The 27279-nt window shown below is 36.9% G+C and overlaps 2 protein-coding genes across 4 annotated transcripts in view; both read left to right on the top strand.

The window, feature by feature from the left end:
* Positions 1–8029, top strand: part of ehmt2 (euchromatic histone-lysine N-methyltransferase 2) — a 40921-nt gene extending 32892 nt beyond the window's left edge. For all 3 annotated transcript variants that reach the window (XM_067425625.1, XM_067425622.1, XM_067425623.1), the window contains exons 27-28: positions 6090–6265; positions 7551–8029. In XM_067425625.1, coding sequence (XP_067281726.1) covers positions 6090–6265; positions 7551–7731 — 357 coding nt within the window. In that variant the 3' untranslated portion in view covers positions 7732–8029. The remainder of the gene's footprint in view (positions 1–6089; positions 6266–7550) is intronic.
* A 4421-nt stretch (positions 8030–12450) lies between these two features.
* Positions 12451–27279, top strand: part of slc44a4 (solute carrier family 44 member 4) — a 36559-nt gene continuing 21730 nt past the window's right edge. The window contains exons 1-3 of the mRNA XM_067425503.1: positions 12451–12700; positions 24156–24204; positions 25382–25455. Coding sequence (XP_067281604.1) covers positions 12652–12700; positions 24156–24204; positions 25382–25455 — 172 coding nt within the window. The 5' untranslated portion in view covers positions 12451–12651. The remainder of the gene's footprint in view (positions 12701–24155; positions 24205–25381; positions 25456–27279) is intronic.

Raw genomic sequence — 27279 nt, 5'->3', positions numbered from 1 at the left:
ATATAAAGTCAGAATTGTGAGATATAAAGTCAGAATTGAGAGATTTAAAGTCAGAATTGAGAGATTTAAAGTCAGAATTGTGAGATATAAAGTCAGAATTGTGAGATATAAAGTCAGAATTGAGAGATTTAAAGTCAGAATTGAGAGATTTAAAGTCAGAATTGTGAGATATAAAGTCAGAATTGTGAGATATAAAGTCAGAATTGTGTGATATAAAGTCAGAATTGTGTGATATAAAGTCAGAATTGAGTGATATAAAGTCAGAATTGAGAGATATAAAGTCAGAATTGTGTGATATAAAGTCAGAATTGAGTGATATAAAGTCAGAATTGAGAGATTTAAAGTCAGAATTGAGAGATATAAAGTCAGAATTGAGAGATATAAAGTCAGAATTGAGAGATATAAAGTCAGAATTGAGAGATATAAAGTCAGAATTGAGAGATTTAAAGTCAGAATTGTGAGATATAAAGTCAGAATTGTGAGATTTAAAGTCAGAATTGAGAGATATAAAGTCAGAATTGAGAGATATAAAGTCAGAATTGAGAGATATAAAGTCAGAATTGAGAGATATAAAGTCAGAATTGAGAGATTTAAAGTCAGAATTGAGAGATTTAAAGTCAGAATTGAGAGATATAAAGTCAGAATTGAGAGATTTAAAGTCAGAATTGAGAGATATAAAGTCAGAATTGAGAGATTTAAAGTCAGAATTGAGAGATATAAAGTCAGAATTGTGAGATATAAAGTCAGAATTGTGAGATTTAAAGTCAGAATTGAGAGATTTAAAGTCAGAATTGTGAGATATAAAGTCAGAATTGAGTGATATAAAGTCAGAATTGAGTGATATAAAGTCAGAATTGAGAGATATAAATCCAGAATTGTGTGATATAAAGTCAGAATTGAGTGATATAAAGTCAGAATTGTGAGATTTAAAGTCAGAATTGAGAGATATAAAGTCAGAATTGAGAGATATAAAGTCAGAATTGAGAGATATAAAGTCAGAATTGAGAGATATAAATCCAGAATTGTGTGATATAAAGTCAGAATTGAGTGATATAAAGTCAGAATTGTGAGATTTAAAGTCAGAATTGAGAGATATAAAGTCAGAATTGAGAGATATAAAGTCAGAATTGAGAGATTTAAAGTCAGAATTGTGAGATATAAAGTCAGAATTGTGAGATTTAAAGTCAGAATTGAGAGATATAAAGTCAGAATTGAGAGATATAAAGTCAGAATTGAGAGATATAAAGTCAGAATTGAGAGATTTAAAGTCAGAATTGAGAGATATAAAGTCAGAATTGTGTGATATAAAGTCAGAATTGAGTGATATAAAGTCAGAATTGAGAGATATAAAGTCAGAATTGTGAGATATAAAGTCAGAATTGTGAGATTTAAAGTCAGAATTGAGAGATTTAAAGTCAGAATTGAGAGATATAAAGTCAGAATTGAGAGATATAAAGTCAGAATTGAGCGATATAAAGTCAGAATTGTGAGATTTAAAGTCAGAATTGAGAGATATAAAGTCAGAATTGAGAGATTTAAAGTCAGAATTGAGAGATATAAAGTCAGAATTGTGAGATATAAAGTCAGAATTGTGAGATTTAAAGTCAGAATTGAGAGATTTAAAGTCAGAATTGTGAGATATAAAGTCAGAATTGTGTGATATAAAGTCAGAATTGAGTGATATAAAGTCAGAATTGTGAGATATAAAGTCAGAATTGTGTGATATAAAGTCAGAATTGAGTGATATAAAGTCAGAATTGAGAGATATAAAGTCAGAATTGAGAGATTTAAAGTCAGAATTGTGAGATTTAAAGTCAGAATTGTGAGATATAAAGTCAGAATTGTGAGATTTAAAGTCAGAATTGAGAGATATAAAGTCAGAATTGAGAGATATAAAGTCAGAATTGAGAGATATAAAGTCAGAGATATAAAGTCAGAATTGAGAGATATAAAGTCAGAATTGTGAGATATAAAGTCAGAATTGTGAGATTTAAAGTCAGAATTGAGAGATATAAAGTCAGAATTGCGAGATTTAAAGTCAGAATTGTGAGATATAAAGTCAGAATTGCGAGATTTAAAGTCAGTATTGTGAGATTTAAAGTCAGAATTGAGTGATATAAAGTCAGAATTGTGAGATATAAAGTCAGAATTGTGAGATATAAAGTCAGAATTGCGAGATATAAAATCAGAATTGCGAGATATAAAGTCAGAATTGCGAGATTTAAAGTCAGAATTGCGAGATTTAAAGTCGGAATTGTGTGATATAAAGTCAGAATTGCGAGATTTAAAGTCAGAATTGCGAGATTTAAAGTCGGAATTGTGAGATTTAAAGTCGGAATTGTGAGATTTAAAGTCGGAATTGCGAGATTTAAAGTCAGAATTGTGAGATTTAAAGTCGGAATTGTGAGATTTAAAGTCAGAATTGTGAGATTTAAAGTCGGAATTGAGAGATATAAAGTCGGAATTGAGAGATATAAAGTCAGAATTGCGAGATATAAAGTCAGAATTGCGAGATATAAAGTCAGAATTGCGAGATTTAAAGTCAGAATTGCGAGATTTAAAGTCAGAATTGAGAGATATAAAGTCAGAATTGTGAGATTTAAAGTCAGTATTGTGAGATTTAAAGTCAGAATTGTGAGATTTAAAGTCAGAATTGAGAGATATAAAGTCAGAATTGTGAGATTTAAAGTCAGTATTGTGAGATTTAAAGTCAGAATTGTGAGATATAAAGTCAGAATTGTGAGATATAAAGTCAGAATTGAGTGATATAAAGTCAGAATTGCGAGATTTAAAGTCAGAATTGTGAGATATAAAGTCAGAATTGCGAGATTTAAAGTCAGAATTGTGAGATTTAAAGTCAGAATTGAGAGATATAAAGTCAGAATTGTGAGATTTAAAGTCAGAATTGTGAAATATAAAGTCAGAATTGCGAGATTTAAAGTCAGAATTGAGAGATATAAAGTCAGAATTGTGAGATTTAAAGTCAGAATTGAGAGATATAAAGTCAGAATTGTGAGATTTAAAGTCAGAATTGTGAGATTTAAAGTCAGAATTGTGAGATTTAAAGTCAGAATTGAGAGATATAAAGTCAGAATTGTGAGATTTAAAGTCAGAATTGTGAAATATAAAGTCAGAATTGCGAGATTTAAAGTCAGAATTGAGAGATATAAAGTCAGAATTGTGAGATTTAAAGTCAGAATTGAGAGATATAAAGTCAGAATTGTGAGATTTAAAGTCAGAATTGTGAAATATAAAGTCAGAATTGCGAGATTTAAAGTCAGAATTGAGAGATATAAAGTCAGAATTGTGAGATTTAAAGTCGGAATTGCGAGATTTAAAGTCAGAATTGTGAGATTTAAAGTCAGAATTGAGAGATATAAAGTCAGAATTGTGAGATTTAAAGTCAGAATTGAGAGATATAAAGTCAGAATTGTGAGATTTAAAGTCGGAATTGCGAGATTTAAAGTCAGAATTGTGAGATTTAAAGTCGGAATTGTGAGATTTAAAGTCAGAATTGTGAGATTTAAAGTCAGAATTGAGAGATATAAAGTCGGAATTGAGAGATATAAAGTCAGAATTGCGAGATATAAAGTCAGAATTGCGAGATTTAAAGTCGGAATTGCGAGATTTAAAGTCGGAATTGCGAGATTTAAAGTCGGAATTGCGAGATTTAAAGTCGGAATTGCGAGATATAAAGTCGGAATTGTGAGATTTAAAGTCAGAATTGTGAGATTTAAAGTCGGAATTGAGAGATATAAAGTCGGAATTGCGAGATTTAAAGTCGGAATTGCGAGATTTAAAGTCAGAATTGTGAGATATAAAGTCAGAATTGCGAGATTTAAAGTCAGAATTGTGAGATTTAAAGTCAGAATTGAGAGATATAAAGTCAGAATTGTGAGATTTAAAGTCAGAATTGTGAAATATAAAGTCAGAATTGCGAGATTTAAAGTCAGAATTGAGAGATATAAAGTCAGAATTGTGAGATTTAAAGTCAGAATTGAGAGATATAAAGTCAGAATTGTGAGATTTAAAGTCGGAATTGCGAGATTTAAAGTCAGAATTGTGAGATTTAAAGTCGGAATTGTGAGATTTAAAGTCAGAATTGTGAGATTTAAAGTCGGAATTGAGAGATATAAAGTCGGAATTGAGAGATATAAAGTCAGAATTGCGAGATATAAAGTCGGAATTGCGAGATTTAAAGTCGGAATTGCGAGATTTAAAGTCGGAATTGCGAGATTTAAAGTCGGAATTGCGAGATTTAAAGTCGGAATTGCGAGATATAAAGTCGGAATTGTGAGATTTAAAGTCAGAATTGTGAGATTTAAAGTCGGAATTGAGAGATATAAAGTCGGAATTGCGAGATTTAAAGTCGGAATTGCGAGATTTAAAGTCGGAATTGCGAGATTTAAAGTCGGAATTGCGAGATTTAAAGTCGGAATTGCGAGATTTAAAGTCGGAATTGCGAGATTTAAAGTCGGAATTGCGAGATATAAAGTCGGAATTGCGAGATATAAAGTCAGAATTGCGAGATATAAAGTCAGAATTATGAGATATAAAGTCAGAATTGCGAGATTTAAAGTCAGAATTGAGAGATATAAAGTCAGAATTGAGAGATATAAAGTCAGAATTGAGAGATATAAAGTCAGAATTGAGAGATATAAAGTCAGAATTGTGAGATATAAAGTCAGAATTGTGGGATATAAAGTCAGAATTGTGAGATTTAAAGTCAGAATTGAGAGATATAAAGTCAGAATTGTGAGATTTAAAGTCAGAATTGAGAGATATAAAGTCAGAATTGAGAGATATAAAGTCAGAATTGTGAGATATAAAGTCAGAATTGAGAGATATAAAGTCAGAATTGTGAGATTTAAAGTCAGAATTGTGAGATTTAAAGTCAGAATTGTGAGATATAAAGTCAGAATTGAGAGATATAAAGTCAGAATTGAGAGATATAAAGTCAGAATTGAGAGATATAAAGTCGGAATTGCGAGATTTAAAGTCGGAATTGCGAGATTTAAAGTCGGAATTGCGAGATTTAAAGTCGGAATTGCGAGATTTAAAGTCGGAATTGCGAGATTTAAAGTCGGAATTGCGAGATTTAAAGTCGGAATTGCGAGATTTAAAGTCGGAATTGCGAGATTTAAAGTCGGAATTGCGAGATTTAAAGTTGGAATTGTAAGATACAAAGTCGGAATTGCGAGATTTAAAGTCGGAATTGTGAGATATAAAGTCGGAATTGCGAGATTTAAAGTTGGAATTGTAAGATACAAAGTCAGAATTGCGAGATTTAAAGTCGGAATTGTGAGATATAAAGTCAGAATTGTGAGATTTAAAGTCGGAATTGTGAGATGTAAAGTTGGAATTGTGAGATATAAAGTCGGAATCCCAAGTCATGAAGTCGGAATTGCGTGATGTAGAATCGGAAACACAAGTTATAAAGTCAGAATTGCGAGAAATAAACTCACAATTCTGATTAAAAGTCACAATTATGTTTTAAAATGTTTTATTCTGTGGCGGAGACGAGCTGCCATAGTTATCGAGTTTCAAATATAGAGTTATCGGCATCAGACAATTTCTATATAGGTGCATCCCTATTTATGTTGGCTTCATTCAGAAGATGTTTTTAATAGTTTAAGCTCAGTTAAAGGGTCCCCCCCCCCTCACCTTCACCTCATTTCCCACTGAGACGAGAGATTTATGCATTTTATTTCTGGAAAAATTACTCGATGACGCAAATATCGTCAATTTCAGCTCATTCATCACGGTGAGTGTAATCTGACTCCTGCTGTGTTTGTGCTGACACTCGCTCAGCAGCTAAATCACATTATATTGAACAGACACGTTCAGTTTTTAATGATTCAGTAGCGGTGGCTTTGGGAGTGGCCTCGTAGGGCAGCGAAGCATTCTGGGAATTGTTGTCTTTCATCCCCATGAGACAAAAATAAATGTACTGTCTTTTCTCAGTCTAGAAAGCACCAAATTCAAAAATAATTTGCCATTTCTACTACATTAATGACCCAGTTTAAATACAGATTTATCTTCCCAGCGCTGGAGTACCCCTTTAACTGTAATAATGCTGTCTTTCACAGGACGGTGAAGTGTACTGTATTGATGCCCGATACTATGGTAACATCAGCCGCTTCATAAACCACCTGTGCGACCCCAATATCATCCCCGTGCGTGTGTTCATGCTGCACCAGGACCTGCGCTTCCCTCGCATCGCCTTCTTCAGCTCGCGGGACATCTTCACCGGACAGGAGCTGGGGTGAGAGATCAGCCGGCCTTTGTGTCTAAACAACAGATGCTTTATGATTTCATGCAGAGCTCGACATTAAACATGTTTATGTCCTTCTCCTTCAGACAAGTACATCGGCCATTCACTTGTCAGAGTAAAAAATGTGCTTGTCCGGAAAAAAGTTAGATTTGTGTGTGTGTGTTGTAAATATAACTTATTCTGAAGCAATATTCATACCAGTGTTTAATCAGCTTTGACATATTTTGAATATGCATATTTGTGATATTTTTACCTTTTATAAAGGGCATTTTCCTCCTAATCTTATTAAATAAAGGCTATGCTTCAGGTTTCATATTATATTCTTAAATTTAAACTATACATATAAGACACTATAGGGCTGTTACCAATCAAATTAAATAATTGACACTGAAAGATTACAACTGCATTAAATAATGTTATGAGATTTGTATTTTTGAATAAAAAATAAGAAATGTTGGAAAGTATGTTTAAACATGAAAATAAACCACCAGTAGGTGGCAGCAGGTGAGTCTCAATGAGTGAGTCATTGAGTCGATTCATTCAAATGGCTCATTCATTCAAGAATGAGGCAGTCGTTAATGAACAGGTCATTGAATCTTTGAATCAAATGATTGATTCAAACACTGAATCATTCAGTAACACACTGTTGCTGTGAGGGGCGTTATGATTCTGCTTTTTGTAACTATTTTTGCTGCTGGAATAGAACAAAAACAGTCAATATTGCATCTAAAATGAAAGTGATTAAATGTTAATTAATTGTTTATAGAACTGTAATATGAAATCAGCGTCATTTTCAGTCGAGATGGTATTCGGGAAAACAGCACACTTGGTTGTGTGATGTTGTTTAACTGTTATAAATATAAAAAAAATCACATTTTGAATGTTTACCACAGTTTATCTGTGAGAGCGGTGCTCATTTGTTGTGATTTCTCCTCGAGATGCTCGAGCATCAACAGCGTGTTGTTACCGTCAGTTAATTCCCTTGTATATTATCCACTATCAATCGCCACTTACACTAAATTAATGCAGAATCATTCTTGCATTTTGGTGATTCGTTAGATATTTTTTTGTTATTGGCGTTTTAGTCAGGCTCTTGTCCGTCAGGGAAGTAAAATTCTCTTTCACTTGTCCCGGACAAGCGTTAATGTCGAGCCCTGTCATGGCTTTTGACGTCTCTGCTCGATCCCGAGGAATTTTCGGCCGTGTTTGCATCCTGTTTCTGTTGGTATGTTTTCCATCTGGCTGTTTTATTGAGCGTGTTTGCCCTCTCTAACAGGTTTGATTATGGCGATCGTTTCTGGGACATCAAGAGCAAGTACTTCACCTGTCAGTGCGGCTCAGAGAAATGCAAACATTCGGCGGAGGCCATCGCACTGGAGCAGAGCCGACTGGCCCGTCTGGAAGTGTGTCCGGAGTCGGCTGGAGAAGCTGGACTTCCAGTGTTAGGACACTCGTAGTGAGACCCTCCAACATGACGTTTGGTGACTGATGTACAGAGACGCGGGCTTGTGTTTGCATCTGAAGGGACGCAGGAAACAACTAAATGAAGTTCGGCACACGCAAATGCCTTTCCAAAATACCACTAGGAAGTTGCATTCAAATTCCCGGCTGGAATCAGGAGGGGAAACGTCACAAAACCGGTGATTTTTATAACGTCATCTGATCACAAATACTCCCTCTTTTTCATTAAATAACATGAGCTTTTTTTTTGTAAGTGTAATTGTTTTAATAAATACTGTTTGATACAGAAATGTGTTCGTTCTCGTCTCAACAGATTCTTCCTGCAACATGAAATCACTTCCAACTATTTACCATGGTGATCAAATGCAATAGTTGAGTGTGCTGTACTTTTACTACTTTAAAATCATAAAGTATTAAAAGTAAACTTTTCTAAGAACGTTGGTCAACGGTTCTGAATGTTCAAAATGTCCATTTTTTTTGTCCAAAACCACCAATTCAATGAAATTAACTTTTAATTTGAAGTTATTGTGATGGTAACATTCACAAAAGTAGCAATAACCATAACAGAACGAATAATACCAAAGAGAATAATAATAGAAAAGGTGGGACAATAGCTTCAGAGAGGGAATGGCCAAAATAACAAACAAAACATAACTAACTCACCAAAGAAACCTCTTTAAATGACCTAAAAAAAGATTATCAGTTGCACAGTGAAAAATCAGTTGCACAGTCTAGCAATAAACAGGAGGAAATCAGGATTACGAACAACTCTTCCCCTTATATTCCCCAAACCATAAAGAAATAAAGATACTGAGCAAACAAACTACAGCCTCAGTGGAACGTAAAAGAAAGTCAAAACAAGATAAAGTTTAGTTTTCTCTATGCTAAGAATCATTTCATTCTAATTCAGAGGGCCGTTTTAAAGACACAGATGCAGAGGAAAAAATATATTATACATCCAACATTAAGTATAGCCAAAGTTTGGAAACTTTGTATTTATCATGTCACACTTACTGTTTATCTTTAAATGTTTTTGCAAGCATAAAAATCTGACCCTGGACCACAAAACCAGTCATCAGGTGTGTGTGTGGCAATAGCAGCAATACATTGTATGGGTCAAAATTAAAAAGTTTTCTTTTATGCCAAAAATCACAAGGATATTAAGTAAAGATCATGTTCTATAAAGTTATATTTATAAATCGTTATATATTTGTTTTATTCTTCTGGTTTTGTGGTCCAGGGTCACATATATTGATGTATTTTAGGAAGGGGGTCCCTCATATGTGGGGGTTTTTAGCATCATAAAGTTTGAAAACCTCTGACATAATAGACTAGTTAAATATAGAGACGTGTGCTTTTGTTAAACTTAGAATTTTTGTATTAAATCAATATCACATTTGCAAACGTGCTGATATTCAGGGGAAAAACACAGCACTTTTTGCTCATGTGATATTGCTTAAACATTAAAAACAACACCTTATACGGAGACTTTTTTTACATCAAAGCTCCAGTAGCTCGTCTGTTTGATCGGACCACACGGGCCAGCCTTTGCTCCCCACGTGCATCAATGAGCCTTGGCCGCCCATGACCCTGTGGCCGGTTCTCCACTGTTCCTCTTGGAGCACTTTTGATAGATACTGACCACTGCAGACCGGGAACAGCCCACAAGAGCTGCAGTTTTGGAGATGCTCTGACCCAGTCGTCTAGCCGTCACAATCTGGCCAAACTCGCTCAAATCCTTACGCTTGCCCATTTCTCCTGCTTCTAACACGTCAACTTTGAGGACAAAATGTTCACTTGCTGCCTAATATATCCCACCCACTAACAGGAGCCGTGATGAAGAGATCATCAGTGTTATTCAGTGGTCAGTGCTCATAATGTTATAGGTGTATAGTGCTGTGTTCACGCCATGTCGTAATTACCGTATGTAGCTCCATGCACTTTATGAACTTTGATGTCATTGCAGCGCTGCTCACCTTGAATCTGCAGAGGTCAGGTACAAGTCGTCTGAATCTGTTACGGTAGTTACGACATGGCATTTTGAGCTAACGTTTTTAACTAAAAATTAGCATTACAGGAAGAACATAATTTCGAGAGAACCTTGCCAGAACGTTTCCTGTTAGCTGGGATGGTACAGTAAAGGTATCAGATTACATTACTGTGGTACTTTAATATACACCATATTCATTCACCATGCAATTTGCACGAGAGTACAAAGAATAATAATATACCTAAAGGGAGTTGTAGATGGTTTATGTGGAAGGTGTGGTTACTAGATATTTGACACATTCTTCCTCAAGCGTTGACCTGAATTACCAGTCTCAGTGTGTCACTTGACGCATTACTCGTGTCTGATAAGAGTCAGTATTACTGTACAGGGAAATCAACTAATCAAGGTCCATGTCTAGGTCTTTTATGTTTGGATAACAGGCTAATGATGATAAATATAAATGATAATAATTTATAATGATGATAAATAATTATAAACAAAACTGGGCCAATTGTAATTTATACGTTTTTGTTAAACTTTGAGTTTTACATTTGTTAAACATTTTTTATATATATATACTCACCTAAAGGATTATTAGGAGCACCACACTAATACTGTGTTTGACCCTTTCGCCTTCAGAACTGCCTTAAATCTACGTGGCATTTATTCAACAAGCTGCTGAAAGCATTCTTTAGAAATGTTGGCCCATATTGATAGGAGAGCATCTTGCAGTTGATAGAGATTTGTGGGATGCACATCCAGGGCACGAAGCTCCCGTTCCACCACATCCCAAAGATGCTCTATTGGGTCGAGATCTGGTGACTGTGGCGGCCATTTTAGTACAGTCAACTCATTGTCATGTTCAAGAAACCAATTTGAAATGATTCGAGCTTTGTGACATGGTGCATTATCCTGCTGGAAGTAGCCATCAGAGGATGGGGACATGGTGGTCATAAAGGGATGGACATGGTCAGAAACAATGCTGTGGCATTTAAACGATGCCCAATTGGCACTAAGGGGCCTAAAGTGTGCCAAGAAAACATCCCCACACCATTACACCACCACCACCAGCCTGCACAGTGGTAACAAGGCATGATGGATCCATGTTCTCATTCTGTTTACGCCAAATTCTGACTCTACCATCTGAATGTCTCAACAGAAACCGAGACTCATCAGACCAGGCAACATTTTTACAGTCTTCAACTCTCCAATTTTGGTGAGCTTGTGCAAATTGTCGCCTCTTTTTCCTATTTGTAGTGGAGATGAGTGGTACCCGGTGGGGTCTTCTGCTGTTGTAGCCCATCCGCCTCAAGGTTGTGTGTGTTGTGGCTTCACAAATGCTTTGCTGCATACCTCGGTTGTAACGAGTGGTTATTTCAGTCAAAGTTTGCTCTTCTATCAGCTTGAATCAGTCGGCCCATTCTCCTCTGACCTCGAGCATCAACAAGGCATTTTCTCCCACAGGACTGCTGCATACTGGATGCTCTTCCCTTCTCACACCATTCTTTGTAAACCCTAGAAATGGTTGTGTGTGAAAATCCCAGTAACTGAGCAGATTGTGAAATACTCAGACCGGCCCGTCTGGCACCAACAACCATGCCATGCTCAAAATCGCTTAAATCACCTTTCTTTCCCATTCAGACATTCAGTTTTGAGTTCAGGAGATTGTCTTGACCAGGAACACACCCCTAAATGCACTGAAGCAACTTCCATGTTATTGGTTGGTTAGATAATTGCATTAATGAGAAATTGAACAGGTGTTCCTAATAATCCTTTAGGTGAGTGTATGTGTTCAATATATATATATATATATATATATATATATATATATATATATATATATATATATATGCTGCACTATGTAACTTTTCCGTCCGCTAGAGGTCGCCTATTCAAAACAAAGGCGTAGTTTGATGAGGCCAAGTTTGAGCTCAGAATCTTGGGACATGTGGTCTTCAGCTCACAGCCGGAGGGAAAGAATCGGGAAAGGACTCGGGCAGAAATCATGTTGATGATGTGATTATTATATTATGTGATTGGTTATTAACGTTACTGTAGTTACACATACTGTAGTTACAACATTTCAAAACCAGCATACACTAAAAACCAGAAAATGCTGTTGTTGTTTTTTGTTTGTTTATTTGTTTGTTTTTCAACAGGGAAGACGCGGGTGAAAATTCGCGAACAACAGTGAACGTGACCGCGTCTTTATACAGGACAGTGCATCCACACAACACATTATTTATTTATTTATTTTTATAATGTTTTTATTGGGGGGTTTTGTGGGGCGGCAGTGGCGGCAGTGGTTCATGTAGGTTGTCTACAAACCGAAAGGTTGGTGGTTCAATCCCCGGTTCCACCTGACCAAGTGTTGAAGTGTCCATGAGCAAGACACCTAACCCCAGCTGCTCCCGACGAGCTGGATGAGCCTTACAGCTGACATCGCCGTCGGTGTATGAATGAGTGAATGTGAGGCAAAATTGTAAAGCGCTTTGGATAAAAGCGCTATATAAATGCAGTCCATTTACCAGTCCATTTATTATTAATCTGTCACTTTATTAAATATATTACAAACATAGTTAACAACGTCGTGAATGTCAAAATACAGTTGCAGAGATACTGAAAAACCTGAAAACTCTCATTCCTCCAAAAGTTTCTTCCTCTTCCAGTAATGAACAGCCATCGGCAGAGGAGGTGCACGGGAGCGCGCGTACAGGTGAGCCAGAGGAGCGCGCGGCGGCAGGTGCCGTGTAGCCTACGTCATCACACTGCTTGGTTACTCAAAGATTTACAGACAATATACAGCAGCACTGCAACTAAGATCCGCGCACCGAAACTGGACTTTATCGACGCAGATGAAGTGAAACAGCTCGAGATTATCATCCACACGTTTGTTGTTTTAAACACATGAACGCGAAGTGAAGAGATGGGCGGTAAGAAACGAGATGATGAAGAGCAAAACAACTCGGAGTATGGTAAGACTGTTTCTAAATGTGTGTTTCTCAGGGGAATCTGTCGTAATGCAACAGGCTGATTATTTCGTGAGAACTTTGTTTAGATACAGACTCTATAATCAATATACAGTATGATCGACAGTGCCCGTGATGTGTGATATTTATCGTTTCCCTCGATCTTCGATCCTCAAGTTAAAAAAATTATAGCCTACATAATTAAAATAATCAAAAGTCATGGAATATCAGGGAATTCAACAATTGCTTTTTTTCAACCCGGGAAATGAATACAACTAAAATAAAACAAACTTTTTAAAAATGTAAAAAGTATTTTAAAATTATATAGTCAATCCATGTTTTTTTTTTTAGTTTTATGTATATACGTGTGTGTGTGTGTGTGTGTGTGTGTGTGTGTGTGTATGTGTATATATATTTATATATATATATATATATATATATATATATATATATATATATATATATATATATATATATATATATATATAAGCACAAACACACACACAACTAATAAATAGAAAGGCATAGAAATACGCTAGGGGCATAAAGGTACAAAAGTGAAAAGGTACATCTTTGTACCTTACTCACCACACAATGTTACATATTAGTACCTTAAATTTTGTACCCTTAGGGTACCGCCTGACTGCAATGTAACTTTTTTTCTGACAGTGTAGTTTGTCTATTTGTTAGTTTGTTATAATTAATAATATAATTATTGCATTCTATGGCATGTCCTCATGTAGTAAACATGTCTGTATTCACAGTGACTCTCGCCAACGGTGTGTGTTGTTTTATAACAGTTGAGTTGAGCATTATATGATCCTGTTAAACAGACCTGAACAGTCAAAACCAGCCCGGTCATCTGGTGGCCTTCATTCTGACCGGACCATGTGTGAATATCTTCATTTACTGAGATGCTGTTGTGAAGTTACAGCATATCTCGAGATCATTCGTAGTTCTTTACAATGCCACGATAGGTCAAGAACTCATGCTTTATGATGCCACAATAGATAAAGAAGGAAGGAAGCGTCAGAGCATGACTTCTCATCTGTCTCTTTCAACACACTCACTCATTTCTGAATGCTCTTCTTCCTGTGTGTACCTCTGAGCAACAGGAAAGATGTGAACTATGTGTGTTTTAGTAAACACAAGCCAGCAATGAGATCGTTTTATTTGCTCGTTCACACATTTTTCTATTTACCCGCAAGATTTGTAGATCTGTAGTGTTTGTGTCTGACGATCATGGGTATTTTCTCTTCCTGGTCGCCCTGCGTTCTTCACCAGGAGAAAACCAGAGATAAGTCATTTCTCTGGAGATTCAGTTACTGGGTAACAAGCCTGTTAGTCAACATTTAAACCAGGAACAATCAGATATTCATAACCACACACACACACACACACACACACTCACATTGCCCTTGTGTTTTAGAAAGTGAAGGCACTGACCTCATTTTAGCACTTAATTAGATAGTTTGAAATAGTTTCCTTAAAAGATATGCTGACTCCGAGTTTTACACACACCTATAGCTAAATGAGGTCATATTAATACTTGTATTGTTTATATATAAAGCTATCATTGCTGTATACTCGCCCACACATTAACCCTTTAGGTTAAATTCAGCGTGATTGGGACACTTTTCAAGTCATCTCAATGGCAAAAAGTGTCCCAACACACAGGGCTGTCAAAATTGGACCTTTAGGGGTACAACAGCTTGGCACTTTTTTCCTCGATCACGAATACACATAGAAAATATACTGGATTCAAGGATTTTATATGGTTGTAATAAAAAAGTAACAAATCTTTCCCTCGCAGGTCAATTTGAGCCCTTTAGGGATGAATGGAGTGCTTTAGTGCACCTAACAAATACTAAAATTAGATTTTATAATGATTTTATAATGTCTACATGTGTATGATGTTATATCTGAATGCAAACGGAAGATATAAACTGACTTTAGGACCCAGTGGAACAGCTCATCTGCTCCAGATAGAGCTATAAGGACATCTAGGCCCCGTCCACACGGAGACGCGTTTCGCTGTATATGTATACATTTTGTACCGTATCAGCGTTTCGTCCAAACGGATCCGGCGTTTTAGAAGCATGCATCCGATATTTTTCTAAACCGGGTCCCAAAGCGAATAAGGCCCCGTCCACACGAAGCCAGCGCTTTCCTAATCCGATCTTTTTTTTTCCTCGTTTCAAGAAATATCTGCGTCCACACGAGATTACGAAAATGGACTAAAAACGATGTAGTTTGCATGCCAGACCAGTGTGTGGCGCTGTAATTCTGCCACAGAAATACACTAAAAATGGAGAAGAAGAGTTGTGGCTAGCAGGGGTATAGCAGTGGTCAGAGGTAAGGCAAAATCTCACAATACAATAACAATAAATACATTACAAATAAAACACATCTGTTAAGTAGCAAATGTATCTATTGTTATTTTATTGAGATTTTGCCTCACCTCCAACCACTGCTATACCCCTCTTCTTCTCCGTTTTTAGTGTATTTCTGTGGCAGAATTACAGCGCCACACACTGGCCTGGCATGCAAACTACATCATTTTTAGCCCGTTTTCTTAATCCCGTGTGGACGTGGATATTTCTTGAAACGAGGAAAAAAAAAAGATCGGATTAGGAAAGCGCTGGCTGTGGACGAGGCCTTAGTTACAAGAGTCATGAAATATCATGTTATATTTAGGCATGTGCCGGTATCAAATTTTCATGTTGTGATTAATTTTATTATAATAATAATACACTTTATTTTATATAGCACCTTTAAATGTTACATCTCAAAGCACTTTACATAAAAATATTAATTGAAAAATACACATAACATTGCAATTTTACCACGGTAAACAATATTATCACGATATTAAAATAAGTTGCAAAAAAAGCGTTGTCAAACTATAACTTTTCTTATGACAAAAAAAATGAACATTTAAACACAATAAAGCAATACACAAAAATGTATTAAGTAAATAAATGTTTGAAACAGGCGAAAGTGTCGCCTGTTAATGACATTATATCTGCGTTACCCTCGGTTTCAGGTTTTATTCTCTGTTAGAAAAATTAGATTTTCTGCAGAAATCAAAATAAAACTGTAGTGTGAACTCTCTCTGCAGTGTGAACAAGAGTCACAGCAGCCGCTGAGCGAATACACAGAGTAACATCATAACATCATTTAACACACTCAGATGTGTCTAATATGATAAACAGAGCTGCGTTACCTCATTTTCAAATTAGACCACAATGTCTACAACACTGTAAAAAAAGGCACATTTTTAACAAGTACAATCATCTTGGATGTTTAAGTTATTTCAAATTAAATTATGTTAAACTGACTTTAAAAACGAGTTACATCTTCTTTAACTAATAAAATAAGTTGAACATTTCTTGACTTATTTTGATGAGTTAAACCAATGTAAAAACATACGTTGTCATAACTTATTGAACATATAATTTCTTACAGTGAAAGGGAAGTTTTGTCAAATTTTCTCCTCAATTAGAGATTATTTTAAAGTTGGCGTGAAATTAAAATTCACCGTCTATTAATGCATGTTCTTGATCTTACTGTGAATGATTTTTCCTTTTACCTCATAATTCTTAATCAATATTTTCCTGTTAAACGATGGACTTCGCCAATTATTTTAGATCACGTGACCCCTAAGGGGCATTCAGACCCGCCTCCATTAGTGCATGCCCCGCCCACATCTCAAGATCCAATCAACATCCACAGTGTTGAACCTAGTATTTTTTCCTCTTTTCCAATCTATTTCTTCTTTTGCAGTAATCAGATTAACCCATAAGTGCGGTGCAATACGGAAGATCTGTCACTTCTGTTTCACTTCACACCCTTAAAGGCAACCGCAACAGAAGATTATTAATAATCATGAAGCATTTCTGACGGAGGACGGTTTGTCAGGTGTCACACATCTCAAATATAGTTCGAAGTTGAGTTTTTGCTAATTAAATTTAGGTTTGTTGTTGTGTTCTGGATATGTTGGAAGCATCTGTGTGTGATTTCTGATCTTTGTGTGCGTGTGTGTGTGTGTGTGTGTGTGTGTGGTTTGCTGTAAACCTCTAATGCTTCACACAATGCACACCACATAAAACCACACAAAGTCTACAGCACACCTTTTTTTTTACGTGATGCTGTAAACGTCTCTTATAGGGATAATGTTCTGTGTCCTAAAGGCAAATAACCGTGTGTGTGTGTGTGTGTGTGTAACATGATACAGGATTGTACATAAAAAGGTTGAGAAACTGGTTGGTCTGACATGATATTTGTTGGCATGACTAAAACTCAGTGTGTGTGTTTTAATAGAGTTCGGCCTCAGTGAGAGTTATTGAAAGAAATGAATCCTTTAAATCATCAAGGACGCATTAAATTGATCACAAGTGACAGTAAAAACATTATAATGGTACAAAACGTGAATCAAAGAATCCCCAAAAATAACACGTATCACAGTTTCCACAATAACATTAACTGTTTTCAACACTGATAATAATCATAAATGTTTCTATTCATCAAAGAATCCCCAAAAATAAAGTATATCACATTTTGCACAGAAATTTGAAAATGTGTATTGATCATCAGATCCTCATATGAGAATAATTAGTGAAGGATCATGTGAAATTCAGCTTTGATCACAGGAATAAATCACACTTTACTGTATATTCACATAGAGAACAGATGATTCACACTGGAGGAATATTTCCGATTTTTAGTGTGTGTGTGTGTGTGTGTGTGGTAATGTTTTCTGTCCGCTGTGGTTGAGTTAGTCCCGGTGTTGAACACATGAATCATACGGTCAGGAGTTTTGAAGATAACGTTTCCTGTTGTTTTTGTTGTTGGGACTTCCTCCACTCGTACTCATTTACAGCAGCATCACTTATACCCGTGTACTTTAAGTTTATGGAGCAAGTTAATTTTTTACACCGTACAAAGTTCTTGAAGTAATTACAAGAAACATTAATATTTTGGATCAAATATTAAATCGGATCAGATCTTGTTTTTCGGCCTCACATTGAGAATCGTGAACAACTAGACATTAGAGTCATCATGAAAGAGCTAGTCTATATCAGGAGAAACGCTTCTCAAACAAGGAGAAATGGAGAAATGGAGGGCGGGGCTTGTTTTCTCTGTGGGGAGTTGATTGGCTGGTTGGATGGTGGTGGTTTGATATTGGTGGATCTTTTTTTTGGCATCGACTTGATGGATGAACTGCTTTCAGTTTTAATACAACCATTACATCTTGGAAAACAGAATAATGAGTAGCACACTTTCATGTTAACATCAGCACTATCAACTATGAGTTTGGCATATAGTCATATGTTATAAGAGTTCAGGTTTGATGATCATTCAAATTTGTTATACAAAGTCTTTTCCTGTATTAAAAAAAACACAAAAACAAGCTATTTCTCCATTGCTTACCTCTAAATGAGAAACATTAGATAATCTGTTTAATGCTTTTAATGTAAATAAATAAATAATGTAAAGACATTCAATATAAACAAATAAATACAAGTGCATTATAAATAAATACATTAAACAACATTCAATATAAACAAATAAATGCAAGTGCATTATAAATAAATAAATAAATACATTAAACAACATTCAATATAAACAAATAAATACATGTAAACGCATTATAAATAAATAAATGCAAATGTATTAAATATAAATAAATTTAAATGCATTAAAAATAAATAAACAAGTAAATATTAATAAATACACATATGCATTAAAAATAAATATATAAATGTGAATGCATTAAATATAAATAAATGAATGTCCAAGTCAAATTTATTTCTATAGTACATTTACAGATGGCTGAGCCACACCAAAGTGCTTCACAATAAACTGATAAGTGCAATGAGCAAAGCAAGCCAAAGAAGAAAATAATAGTTATAATATATAAAATGAAAAGCGCAGGAGTTAAAATAATGTAAAAGAACATTAGAAAAGTAGACATGGGTCACTAATACTGGCCCTTAAAAAGAGGCACTAATCAAATGCGAGAGAAAAGAGGTGAGTTTTCAAAAGAGACTTAAAAATGTTTAGAGACTGTGCTGCAGTTCCAGAGTCTGGGGGCTGCTACTGCAAAGGCTCTGTCCCCCTTGGTTTTGAGTCTGGTTCTGGGCACTTCCAACAGCAGTAGGTCAGCTGACCGTAGCGCTCTGGATGGGATGTGGTGGTGGAGAAGCTCAGAAAGATATGTGGGCGCCAATCCATGTAGGGATTTATAGACTGTCAGTAGCAGTTTAAAATCAATGCGGAAGCGGATGGGGAGCCAGTGAAGCGATGCGAGGAGCGAGGTGATATGTGCACGCTTTTTTGTACAAGTGAGGAGTCGAGCGGCGGAGTTCTGAAGCAACTGGAGGCGGCGGAGCTGGGAAAGGTCCGAGTTGCAATAGTCTAGTTGACATGTAATGAATGCATGGATAACTCTCTCTAGATCACTCTGGGGCAGATAGGCTTTAGTCTTAGCTATAGTTCTTAAAGGGATACTCCATCGCTTTTTCATATTAAAGTATGTTATGCCCTTAACTAAGACGAGTTGACACACACCTCTCTCGTCTCAGTGTGTGCTCTTAATCTCTCTGACGCGCGGTGACGATCTGATAGCATTTAGCTTAGCCCACTAAGCCCAGTTCATTCACTATGGAACCAAACAGAGATCAAGTTAGAAGCCACCAAACACCTCCACGTTTCCCCGATTTAAATACAGTTACACCAATAGAGAACTATAATGTTTGGCGGAATAGCACTTCTGAGAGTACTTCGGCTCGGCGGAGTAAAAAGTCCCGGCTGAAAAATCCTCCCTCAAGTCTCCCACTCTCTCATTTCTGTCAATAGCAGGAGATGTGAGGGAGGTTTTTAGAAAAGCGCCACGTTTCATTTTATGTCCCCATACTTGATCGTTCATCTATTGGTGTAACTGTATTTAAATCGGGAAAACGTGGAGGTGTTTGGTGGCTTCTAACTTGATCTCTGTTTGGTACCATAGTGAATGAACTGGGCTTAGTGGGCTAAGCTAAATGCTATCAGATCGTCACCGCGCGTCAGAGAGATTAAGAGCACACACTGAGACGAGAGAGGTGTGTGTCAACTCGTCTTAGATAAGGGAAGAACAGTTTAATATGAAAAAGAGGTGAAGTATCCCTTTAAGTGATAAAAGCTTTTCCTAACTACTGCACTGACCTGCTGACTCAAACTTAAACGCACTGTCGAAGATCACCCCCAGATTTCTGACAGAGGGCCTGACGTTAGAGGCTAGAGGGCCCAGGGCATCAGTGGAGAAGGCCGGGGAAGTTTTGCCAAAAATAATTATTTCTGTTTTACCCGCATTGAGGTTGAGGAAGTTTGAACCCATCCAAACCTTTATCTCGGACAAACAGTCAAGCAAAGAATGGAGTGAATGAATGAATGTAAATGCGTTCCTAATAAATACATATTAATGCATCAAATAAATACATGCAAATGCAATAAAAATAAATATATAAGTGTGAATGCAAATATAAATAAATACATGTAAATGCATTCAATATAAATAAATACATGTAAATGCATTCAACAAGCGGCTCTAGTAAATGATCGCAGATGTCAATAAACACGCTTGAATGAACACTGTAAAAAAATATATTTTCCGAATCAGTAAGTTTGATTATCGGAGTGTTTTAAATCAGCACGTTACTTGCCGTTTGTTTCTAACTGTTTGTGGAATTTACTGAAATCAATTTCTGAGTGAAAATAGTTTGAAAATAAAAACAAATCCTGCAGCAATTGTTTTCCCGAAGGTGTGTGATATAAAGCAGAGGGGTGTGTGATATAAAGAAGAGGGGTGTGTGATATAAAGAAGAGGGGTGTGTGTGATATAAAGCACAGGGGTGTGTGATATAAAGCACAGGGGTGTGTGATATAAAGAAGAGGGGTGTGTGTGATATAAAGCAGAGGGGTGTGTGTGATATAAAGCAGAGGGGTGTGTGTGATATAAAGAAGAGGGGTGTGTGTGATATAAAGCACAGGGGTGTGTGTGATATAAAGCAGAGGGGTGTGTGTGATATAAAGCACAGGGGTGTGTGTGATATAAAGCAGAGGGGTGTGTGTGATATAAAGCAGAGGGGTGTGTGATATAAAGCACAGGGGTGTGTGTGATATAAAGCAGAGGGGTGTGTGTGATATAAAGCAGAGGGGTGTGTGATATAAAGCACAGGGGTGTGTGTGATATAAAGCAGAGGGGTGTGTGTGATATAAAGCAGAAGGTTGTGTGATATAAAGCACAGGGGTGTGTGATATAAAGCACAGGGGTGTGTGTGATATAAAGCACAGGGGTGTGTGTGATATAAAGCACAGGGGTGTGTGTGATATAAAGCACAGGGGTGTGTGATATAAAGCACAGGGGTGTGTGATATAAAGCAGAGGGGTGTGTGATATAAAGCACAGGGGTGTGTGATATAAAGCAGATGGGTGTGTGTGATATAAAGCAGAGGGGTGTGTGATATAAAGCACAGGGGTGTGTGATATAAAGCAGAGGGGTGTGTGATATAAAGCAGAGGGGTGTGTGATATAAAGCAGAGGGGTGTGTGATATAAAGCACAGGGGTGTGTGATATAAAGCAGAGGGGTGTGTGATATAAAGCAGAGGGGTGTGTGATATAAAGCAGAGGGGTGTGTGATATAAAGCAGAGGGTGTGTGATATAAAGCAGAGGGGTGTGTGATATAAAGCACAGGGGTGTGTGATATAAAGCAGAGGGGTGTGTGATATAAAGCAGAGGGGTGTGTGATATAAAGCAGAGGGGTGTGTGATATAAAGCAGAGGGTGTGTGATATAAAGCAGAGGGGTGTGTGATATAAAGCAGAGGGGTGTTTGATATAAAGCACAGGGGTGTGTGTGATATAAAGCAGAGGGGTGTGTGATATAAAGCACAGGGGTGTGTGATATAAAGCAGAGGGGTGTGTGATATAAAGCAGAGGGGTGTGTGATATAAAGCACAGGGGTGTGTGATATAAAGCAGAGGGGTGTGTGATATAAAGCAGAGGGGTGTGTGTGATATAAAGAACAGGGGTGTGTGATATAAAGCAGAGGGGTGTGTGTGATATAAAGCAGAGGGGTGTGTGATATAAAGCAGAGGGGTGTGTGATATAAAGCACAGGGGTGTGTGATATAAAGCACAGGGGTGTGTGATATAAAGCACAGGGGTGTGTGATATAAAGCACAGGGGTGTGTGATATAAAGCAGAGGGGTGTGTGATATAAAGCAGAGGGGTGTGTGATATAAAGCACAGGGGTGTGTGTGATATAAAGCACAGGGGTGTGTGATATAAAGCACAGGGGTGTGTGATATAAAGCACAGGGGTGTGTGATATAAAGCACAGGGGTGTGTGATATAAAGCACAGGGGTGTGTGATATAAAGCACAGGGGTGTGTGATATAAAGCAGAGGGGTGTGTGTGATATAAAGCACAGGGGTGTGTGATATAAAGCACAGGGGTGTGTGATATAAAGCACAGGGGTGTGTGTGATATAAAGCAGAGGGGTGTGTGTGATATAAAGCACAGGGGTGTGTGATATAAAGCAGAGGGGTGTGTGATATAAAGCAGAGGGGTGTGTGATATAAAGCAGAGGGGTGTGTGTGATATAAAGCACAGGGTGTGTGATGTAAAGCAGAGGGGTGTGTGTGATATAAAGCACAGGGGTGTGTGATATAAAGCAGAGGGGTGTGTGATATAAAGCACAGGGGTGTGTGATATAAAGCAGAGGGGTGTGTGATATAAAGCACAGGGGTGTGTGATATAAAGCAGAGGGGTGTGTGATATAAAGCACAGGGGTGTGTGTGATATAAAGCACAGGGTGTGTGATGTAAAGCAGAGGGGTGTGTGTGATATAAAGCACAGGGGTGTGTGATATAAAGCAGAGGGGTGTGTGTGATATAAAGCAGAGGGGTGTGTGATATAAAGCACAGGGGTGTGTGATATAAAGCAGAGGGGTGTGTGATATAAAGCACAGGGGTGTGTGATATAAAGCAGAGGGGTGTGTGATATAAAGCACAGGGGTGTGTGATATAAAGCACAGGGGTGTGTGATATAAAGCAGAGGGGTGTGTGTGATATAAAGCACAGGGGTGTGTGATATAAAGCAGAGGGGTGTGTGATATAAAGCAGAGGGGTGTGTGATATAAAGCACAGGGGTGTGTGATATAAAGCAGAGGGGTGTGTGATATAAAGCACAGGGGTGTGTGATATAAAGCACAGGGGTGTGTGATATAAAGCAGAGGGGTGTGTGTGATATAAAGCACAGGGGTGTGTGATATAAAGCACAGGGGTGTGTGATATAAAGCACAGGGGTGTGTGATATAAAGCACAGGGGTGTGAAGCAGAGGGGTGTGTGTGATATAAAGCACAGGGGTGTGTGATATAAAGCACAGGGGTGTGTGATATAAAGTTCAGCAGCTTCCGGATCAGAGCAGAGGAAGTGGACTGCAGTTCGGCTCCATCTTTGAATTCAAATGATATTCAAATAATCTCCATCTGTGTCTGTCTCTGTTTATATATAGAAGAGCTTCAGCTTCAGCACTCGTGTGTGTGTGTGTGTGTGTGTGCGTGTGTGTGTGTGTGCGTGTGTGTGTGTGTGTGTGTGTGTGTGTGTGTGTGTGTGTGTGTGTGTGTGTGTGTCGGACGAGAAACACACACTCGCTCCATCTGAAAGTCTTCTGCTCATTTGTAGAACAGCTGAATATTCTGTTGAATTGAACACTGCTGGATGCTGTAATGTTTTCATTCGCACGCTCTTATTAATGTTCCATTATAATGATTTATTCCACGGCTCTGTGAAATACTTGATTCTGATTGGTCAATCGCTCATTCCAGCGGTGTGTTATTCCCAGATAACACCCGCTCATCCGGGTACTACGAGTTATCTTGACCGGTTCTACTTCTGTGCTTAACGCTGGCGCCATCTTGTGGCTTAAACAGCCGTGGGTTACAATGGAAGACTTCAAGGCAGGTTTCCTTTACCACATTTTTGGCTGAACTAACCCTTTCAGCATTCATTTTCAACATTTAGCAGCAATAGATAAAGGCTTAAAGCAGGTTGGAGCTGTTTTTCTTCGCGGAAGCTTTGCGTAAGAGCTAATAAAATATTTAATCTCAAGACAATATTTAGTGTCTAATTTATTTGAGACTAGTAGCCGTGTAATAAGCGGGATAATGTCCACCCAGCCGGTTGTTATCGCAGAATAAACCCCTTCAGAGAGACGCTCCGCTTCGCGTCGGGGTCCTGATCACTCTGGAGGGGTTTATTCTGCGATAACAACTGGCTGGGTGGACACACACTTGGCTTTCATTAGTGGTTTTCTTCTGATGGGTAGTTCCTGCTGAACGGACTAAAGCCTGAGTAAATCTGAGCGATCACGGCCTGGAGATCTGTATGAGTCTAACTCAATCCCTGCTTGTGTTTCAGGAGCTCCGGTGCAGTTCGACCCCACGTTCAACGGCCCCATTCACAAAAGGTGTGTGTGTGTGTGTGTAAGCAAACATCGCATGACAGGCCTGATGATATGTTGTGCATTGAATTTGTGACGTTAGTTTCATGACAATGCTTATTACCGTAACACATCCGGATGCTTTAGCTCTGACTTATAAAAAATGAATTTATTTTATTAATTTACTCATTTTCATTTTTTACTATTATATTATTTAGAATAAATTAGGCCACAAAAAATAAGAATAATTATATTTTATATTTGTATCTATATTTATAATAATTGTTATTGTATATTTTTTAATTGTATAATTTTTTTTAGAATAAATTAGGCAGTTGACAAATACACAAAGAAAACATTTATAATAAATCATGTAAAACATTTCAATTTATATATATATATATATTAGAGATGGGCATAGATCTTTTTTTTTAATCTAGATTAAAATGGCTCATGTGTGGCACCCAAATAATAGGTGGGTTTTCATGGAGCACTTTAATTGGTTTAAAAGTCCAATGAAAATGCTCCATATAAACATCTCAATCGAATAAAAATGCCCAAACCGAATAAAATTACAATCAGTTTGAGAGGGGTGGGATTAACCTTTTCATAAACCGATCAAATGAAAAAAATTCACCATGTAAACGACCTGACTCGATTACTGTGAGTGTGTGTCCTTATGTGACGTGATACACAGCGCACGCCTTCACCACACACGCTCACACCAGGCTATAAAGTTGACAAGACAGGAAAGGTAATTTTTCTGAGGGGTTACTTAAACTTTTTATTTGGTAAGAAGTTATGAAGATAATGTTGGAATAATGACAGACACAGCCTGGCTACACCCTCTCATCTTGACAGCGTTTGTCCAAGACGCTTTTAACTTCAACTGCGTCTGACAGAAGAATGTATTTTTTCTGAGATGATAACATTTGTTAATTATTAAACATTTTGTAATTATTAAATATTTTAAATAATTTCTCATTAGGGGTATTCTTAATAAATTAGGCAACAATGAAATTATGATATAAAAGCATTTTTCATTTGAACCATTATGCATTATTAATATTTTTTGTCATACATTATTACAGTTTTGATAACTTAATGTGTAATTGTCATGAAAAACATGCCAACAAATCTTAATGAAATTCTACATATAATAATGTTGAAGTGTAATATGTTGTGTGTGTGTGTGTGTGTGTAGGAGCTGTACAGACATCATATGCTGCGCTCTGTTCATGATCGTGATCGTGGGATACATGGTGGTGGGCATTCTGGGTAAGTTCAGTTCCTCCGTCTGTCTGATCAGCTGTGGTTGTGTTTTCTGACACACTCGCTGTGGATCGACGTGTGTGTTGACTTTCACCTGAAAGCATTATGGAAATGTTCCTCAATCTGCCTCTCACACATGTGCAGTATGGAAATGCGGGAGAGAGCAGGGGCTTGTGGGTAACACGGTGACTGTTTCTGCAGACTGAGAGCACAAAAGCACACAGACACACACCTTTATTTAGCTCTCTGGACAAAACTGATTATAATTGCTGTAGATGAAGACAGATCTTAAAGGGATAGTTCACTTTAAAATGAAAATCCTGTCATCCTTTACTCATCCTCAAGTTGTTCCAAACCTGTATGAATGTCTTTCTTCAGCTGAACACAAGGGAAGATATTTTGAAGAATGTCACTTTAACAGAAGTTAGTAGTAGTCGCTGTGCAAGTAAACCTCACTCCGCTGACCTCAAGAGACGCTCTAGCGACTGACGCTAGAGGTTGCGGCCTTTAGTCTCCTTGTTAGAGCGTCCGACTCTCATGCCGGCGGACCCGGGTTCGAGTCCCGGTCCGAACTGAAGGGGTTACTTCAGTATCCAGACAGTTAACTGAAGCCATTGACCTCCATTTTTTTTTTTCCTACTATAGAAGTCAATGGCTCCAGTTAACTGTTTGGTTACTGACATTCTTCAAAATATCTTCCCTTGTGTTCAGCTGAAGAAAGAAACTCATACAGGTCAGGAACAACTTAAGGGTGAGTAAAGGATGACAGGATTGTCATTTTAAAGTGAGCTATCCCTTTAAAAGCAAATGTAAAACATTGTTTTTAATGTTATTTAATGTCATTTTAAATTCAAATTAAATTCAAGAATTGTAGTTTGAATTTGAATGTGAGTGACCTTTATTTGACCCGTGTGGAAAAACACTTCATTTCCCAGAATGCCTTCTTGGAATTGCGATTCAACTTCCTGTTTGTTGTGGCCGGTTCAATAATATAAATATATATTTTTTAAAAATTCTTATATATGCATGCATGTGTGTGTGTTTATATATACATAATAATTTATCTTTAGTATTTAAAAAATAATAATCATAAAATTATATTTTAAAAATAAAATACATAAAAAATAATATAATAAAAAGTAAATACAATAAAATAAAACTAAATAAAATAAAAAATGTATTTAATTATTTAAAAAAATATTTGATTATATTTTATTATAATATAATATATTTTCAGTTTATTTAGTTTTATTTTATTTTATTATAATTACATATAATACAATTAAAGACAAGTAAATTATGAACATATATTATTATATTATATTATATTATATTATATTATATAAAAATAAGACAAAGGTCCCACTGAGAATGTTGCATTAGATTACCCTGATATTTAATGTACTTGTTTTGATATTCTGCTAATCTGGTCATTGTGTGTGTGTGTGTGTGTGTGTGTGTGTGTGTGTGTGTGTGTGTGTGTGTGTGTGTGTGTGTGTGTGTGTGTGTGTGTGTGAGAGAGCTCATTAAACTGTCTGTGATGACCTGAGATCACACTCCAGCTAATGAAGCCCAAACCAAACACTAATTAGAGTCTAAGGACTTTTCCATGAACTAATTACAGTCAGCGGTTACAGTTACAGTGATTTTACCACGGTTCAGAGCTGCCGTTATGATGTGCGGATAGATACGATTTCTGAGTATTATTTACGGAATAATATGAATTGCCCTGACATTATCAGATGAGCACAAAACATGAGTGTCAAACTGATGGAGTGACTGAATACACATTTATTGTCTCTTCTGCTATTAACGTGTGTGTATTTGATG

Source organism: Pseudorasbora parva, chromosome 19, assembly GCF_024679245.1.
Source record: "Pseudorasbora parva isolate DD20220531a chromosome 19, ASM2467924v1, whole genome shotgun sequence".
NCBI classification, from domain to species: Eukaryota; Metazoa; Chordata; class Actinopteri; order Cypriniformes; family Gobionidae; genus Pseudorasbora; species Pseudorasbora parva.
Note: the sequence above shows the minus strand (reverse complement) of the source record. Positions and strands in the feature narration are given on the sequence as shown.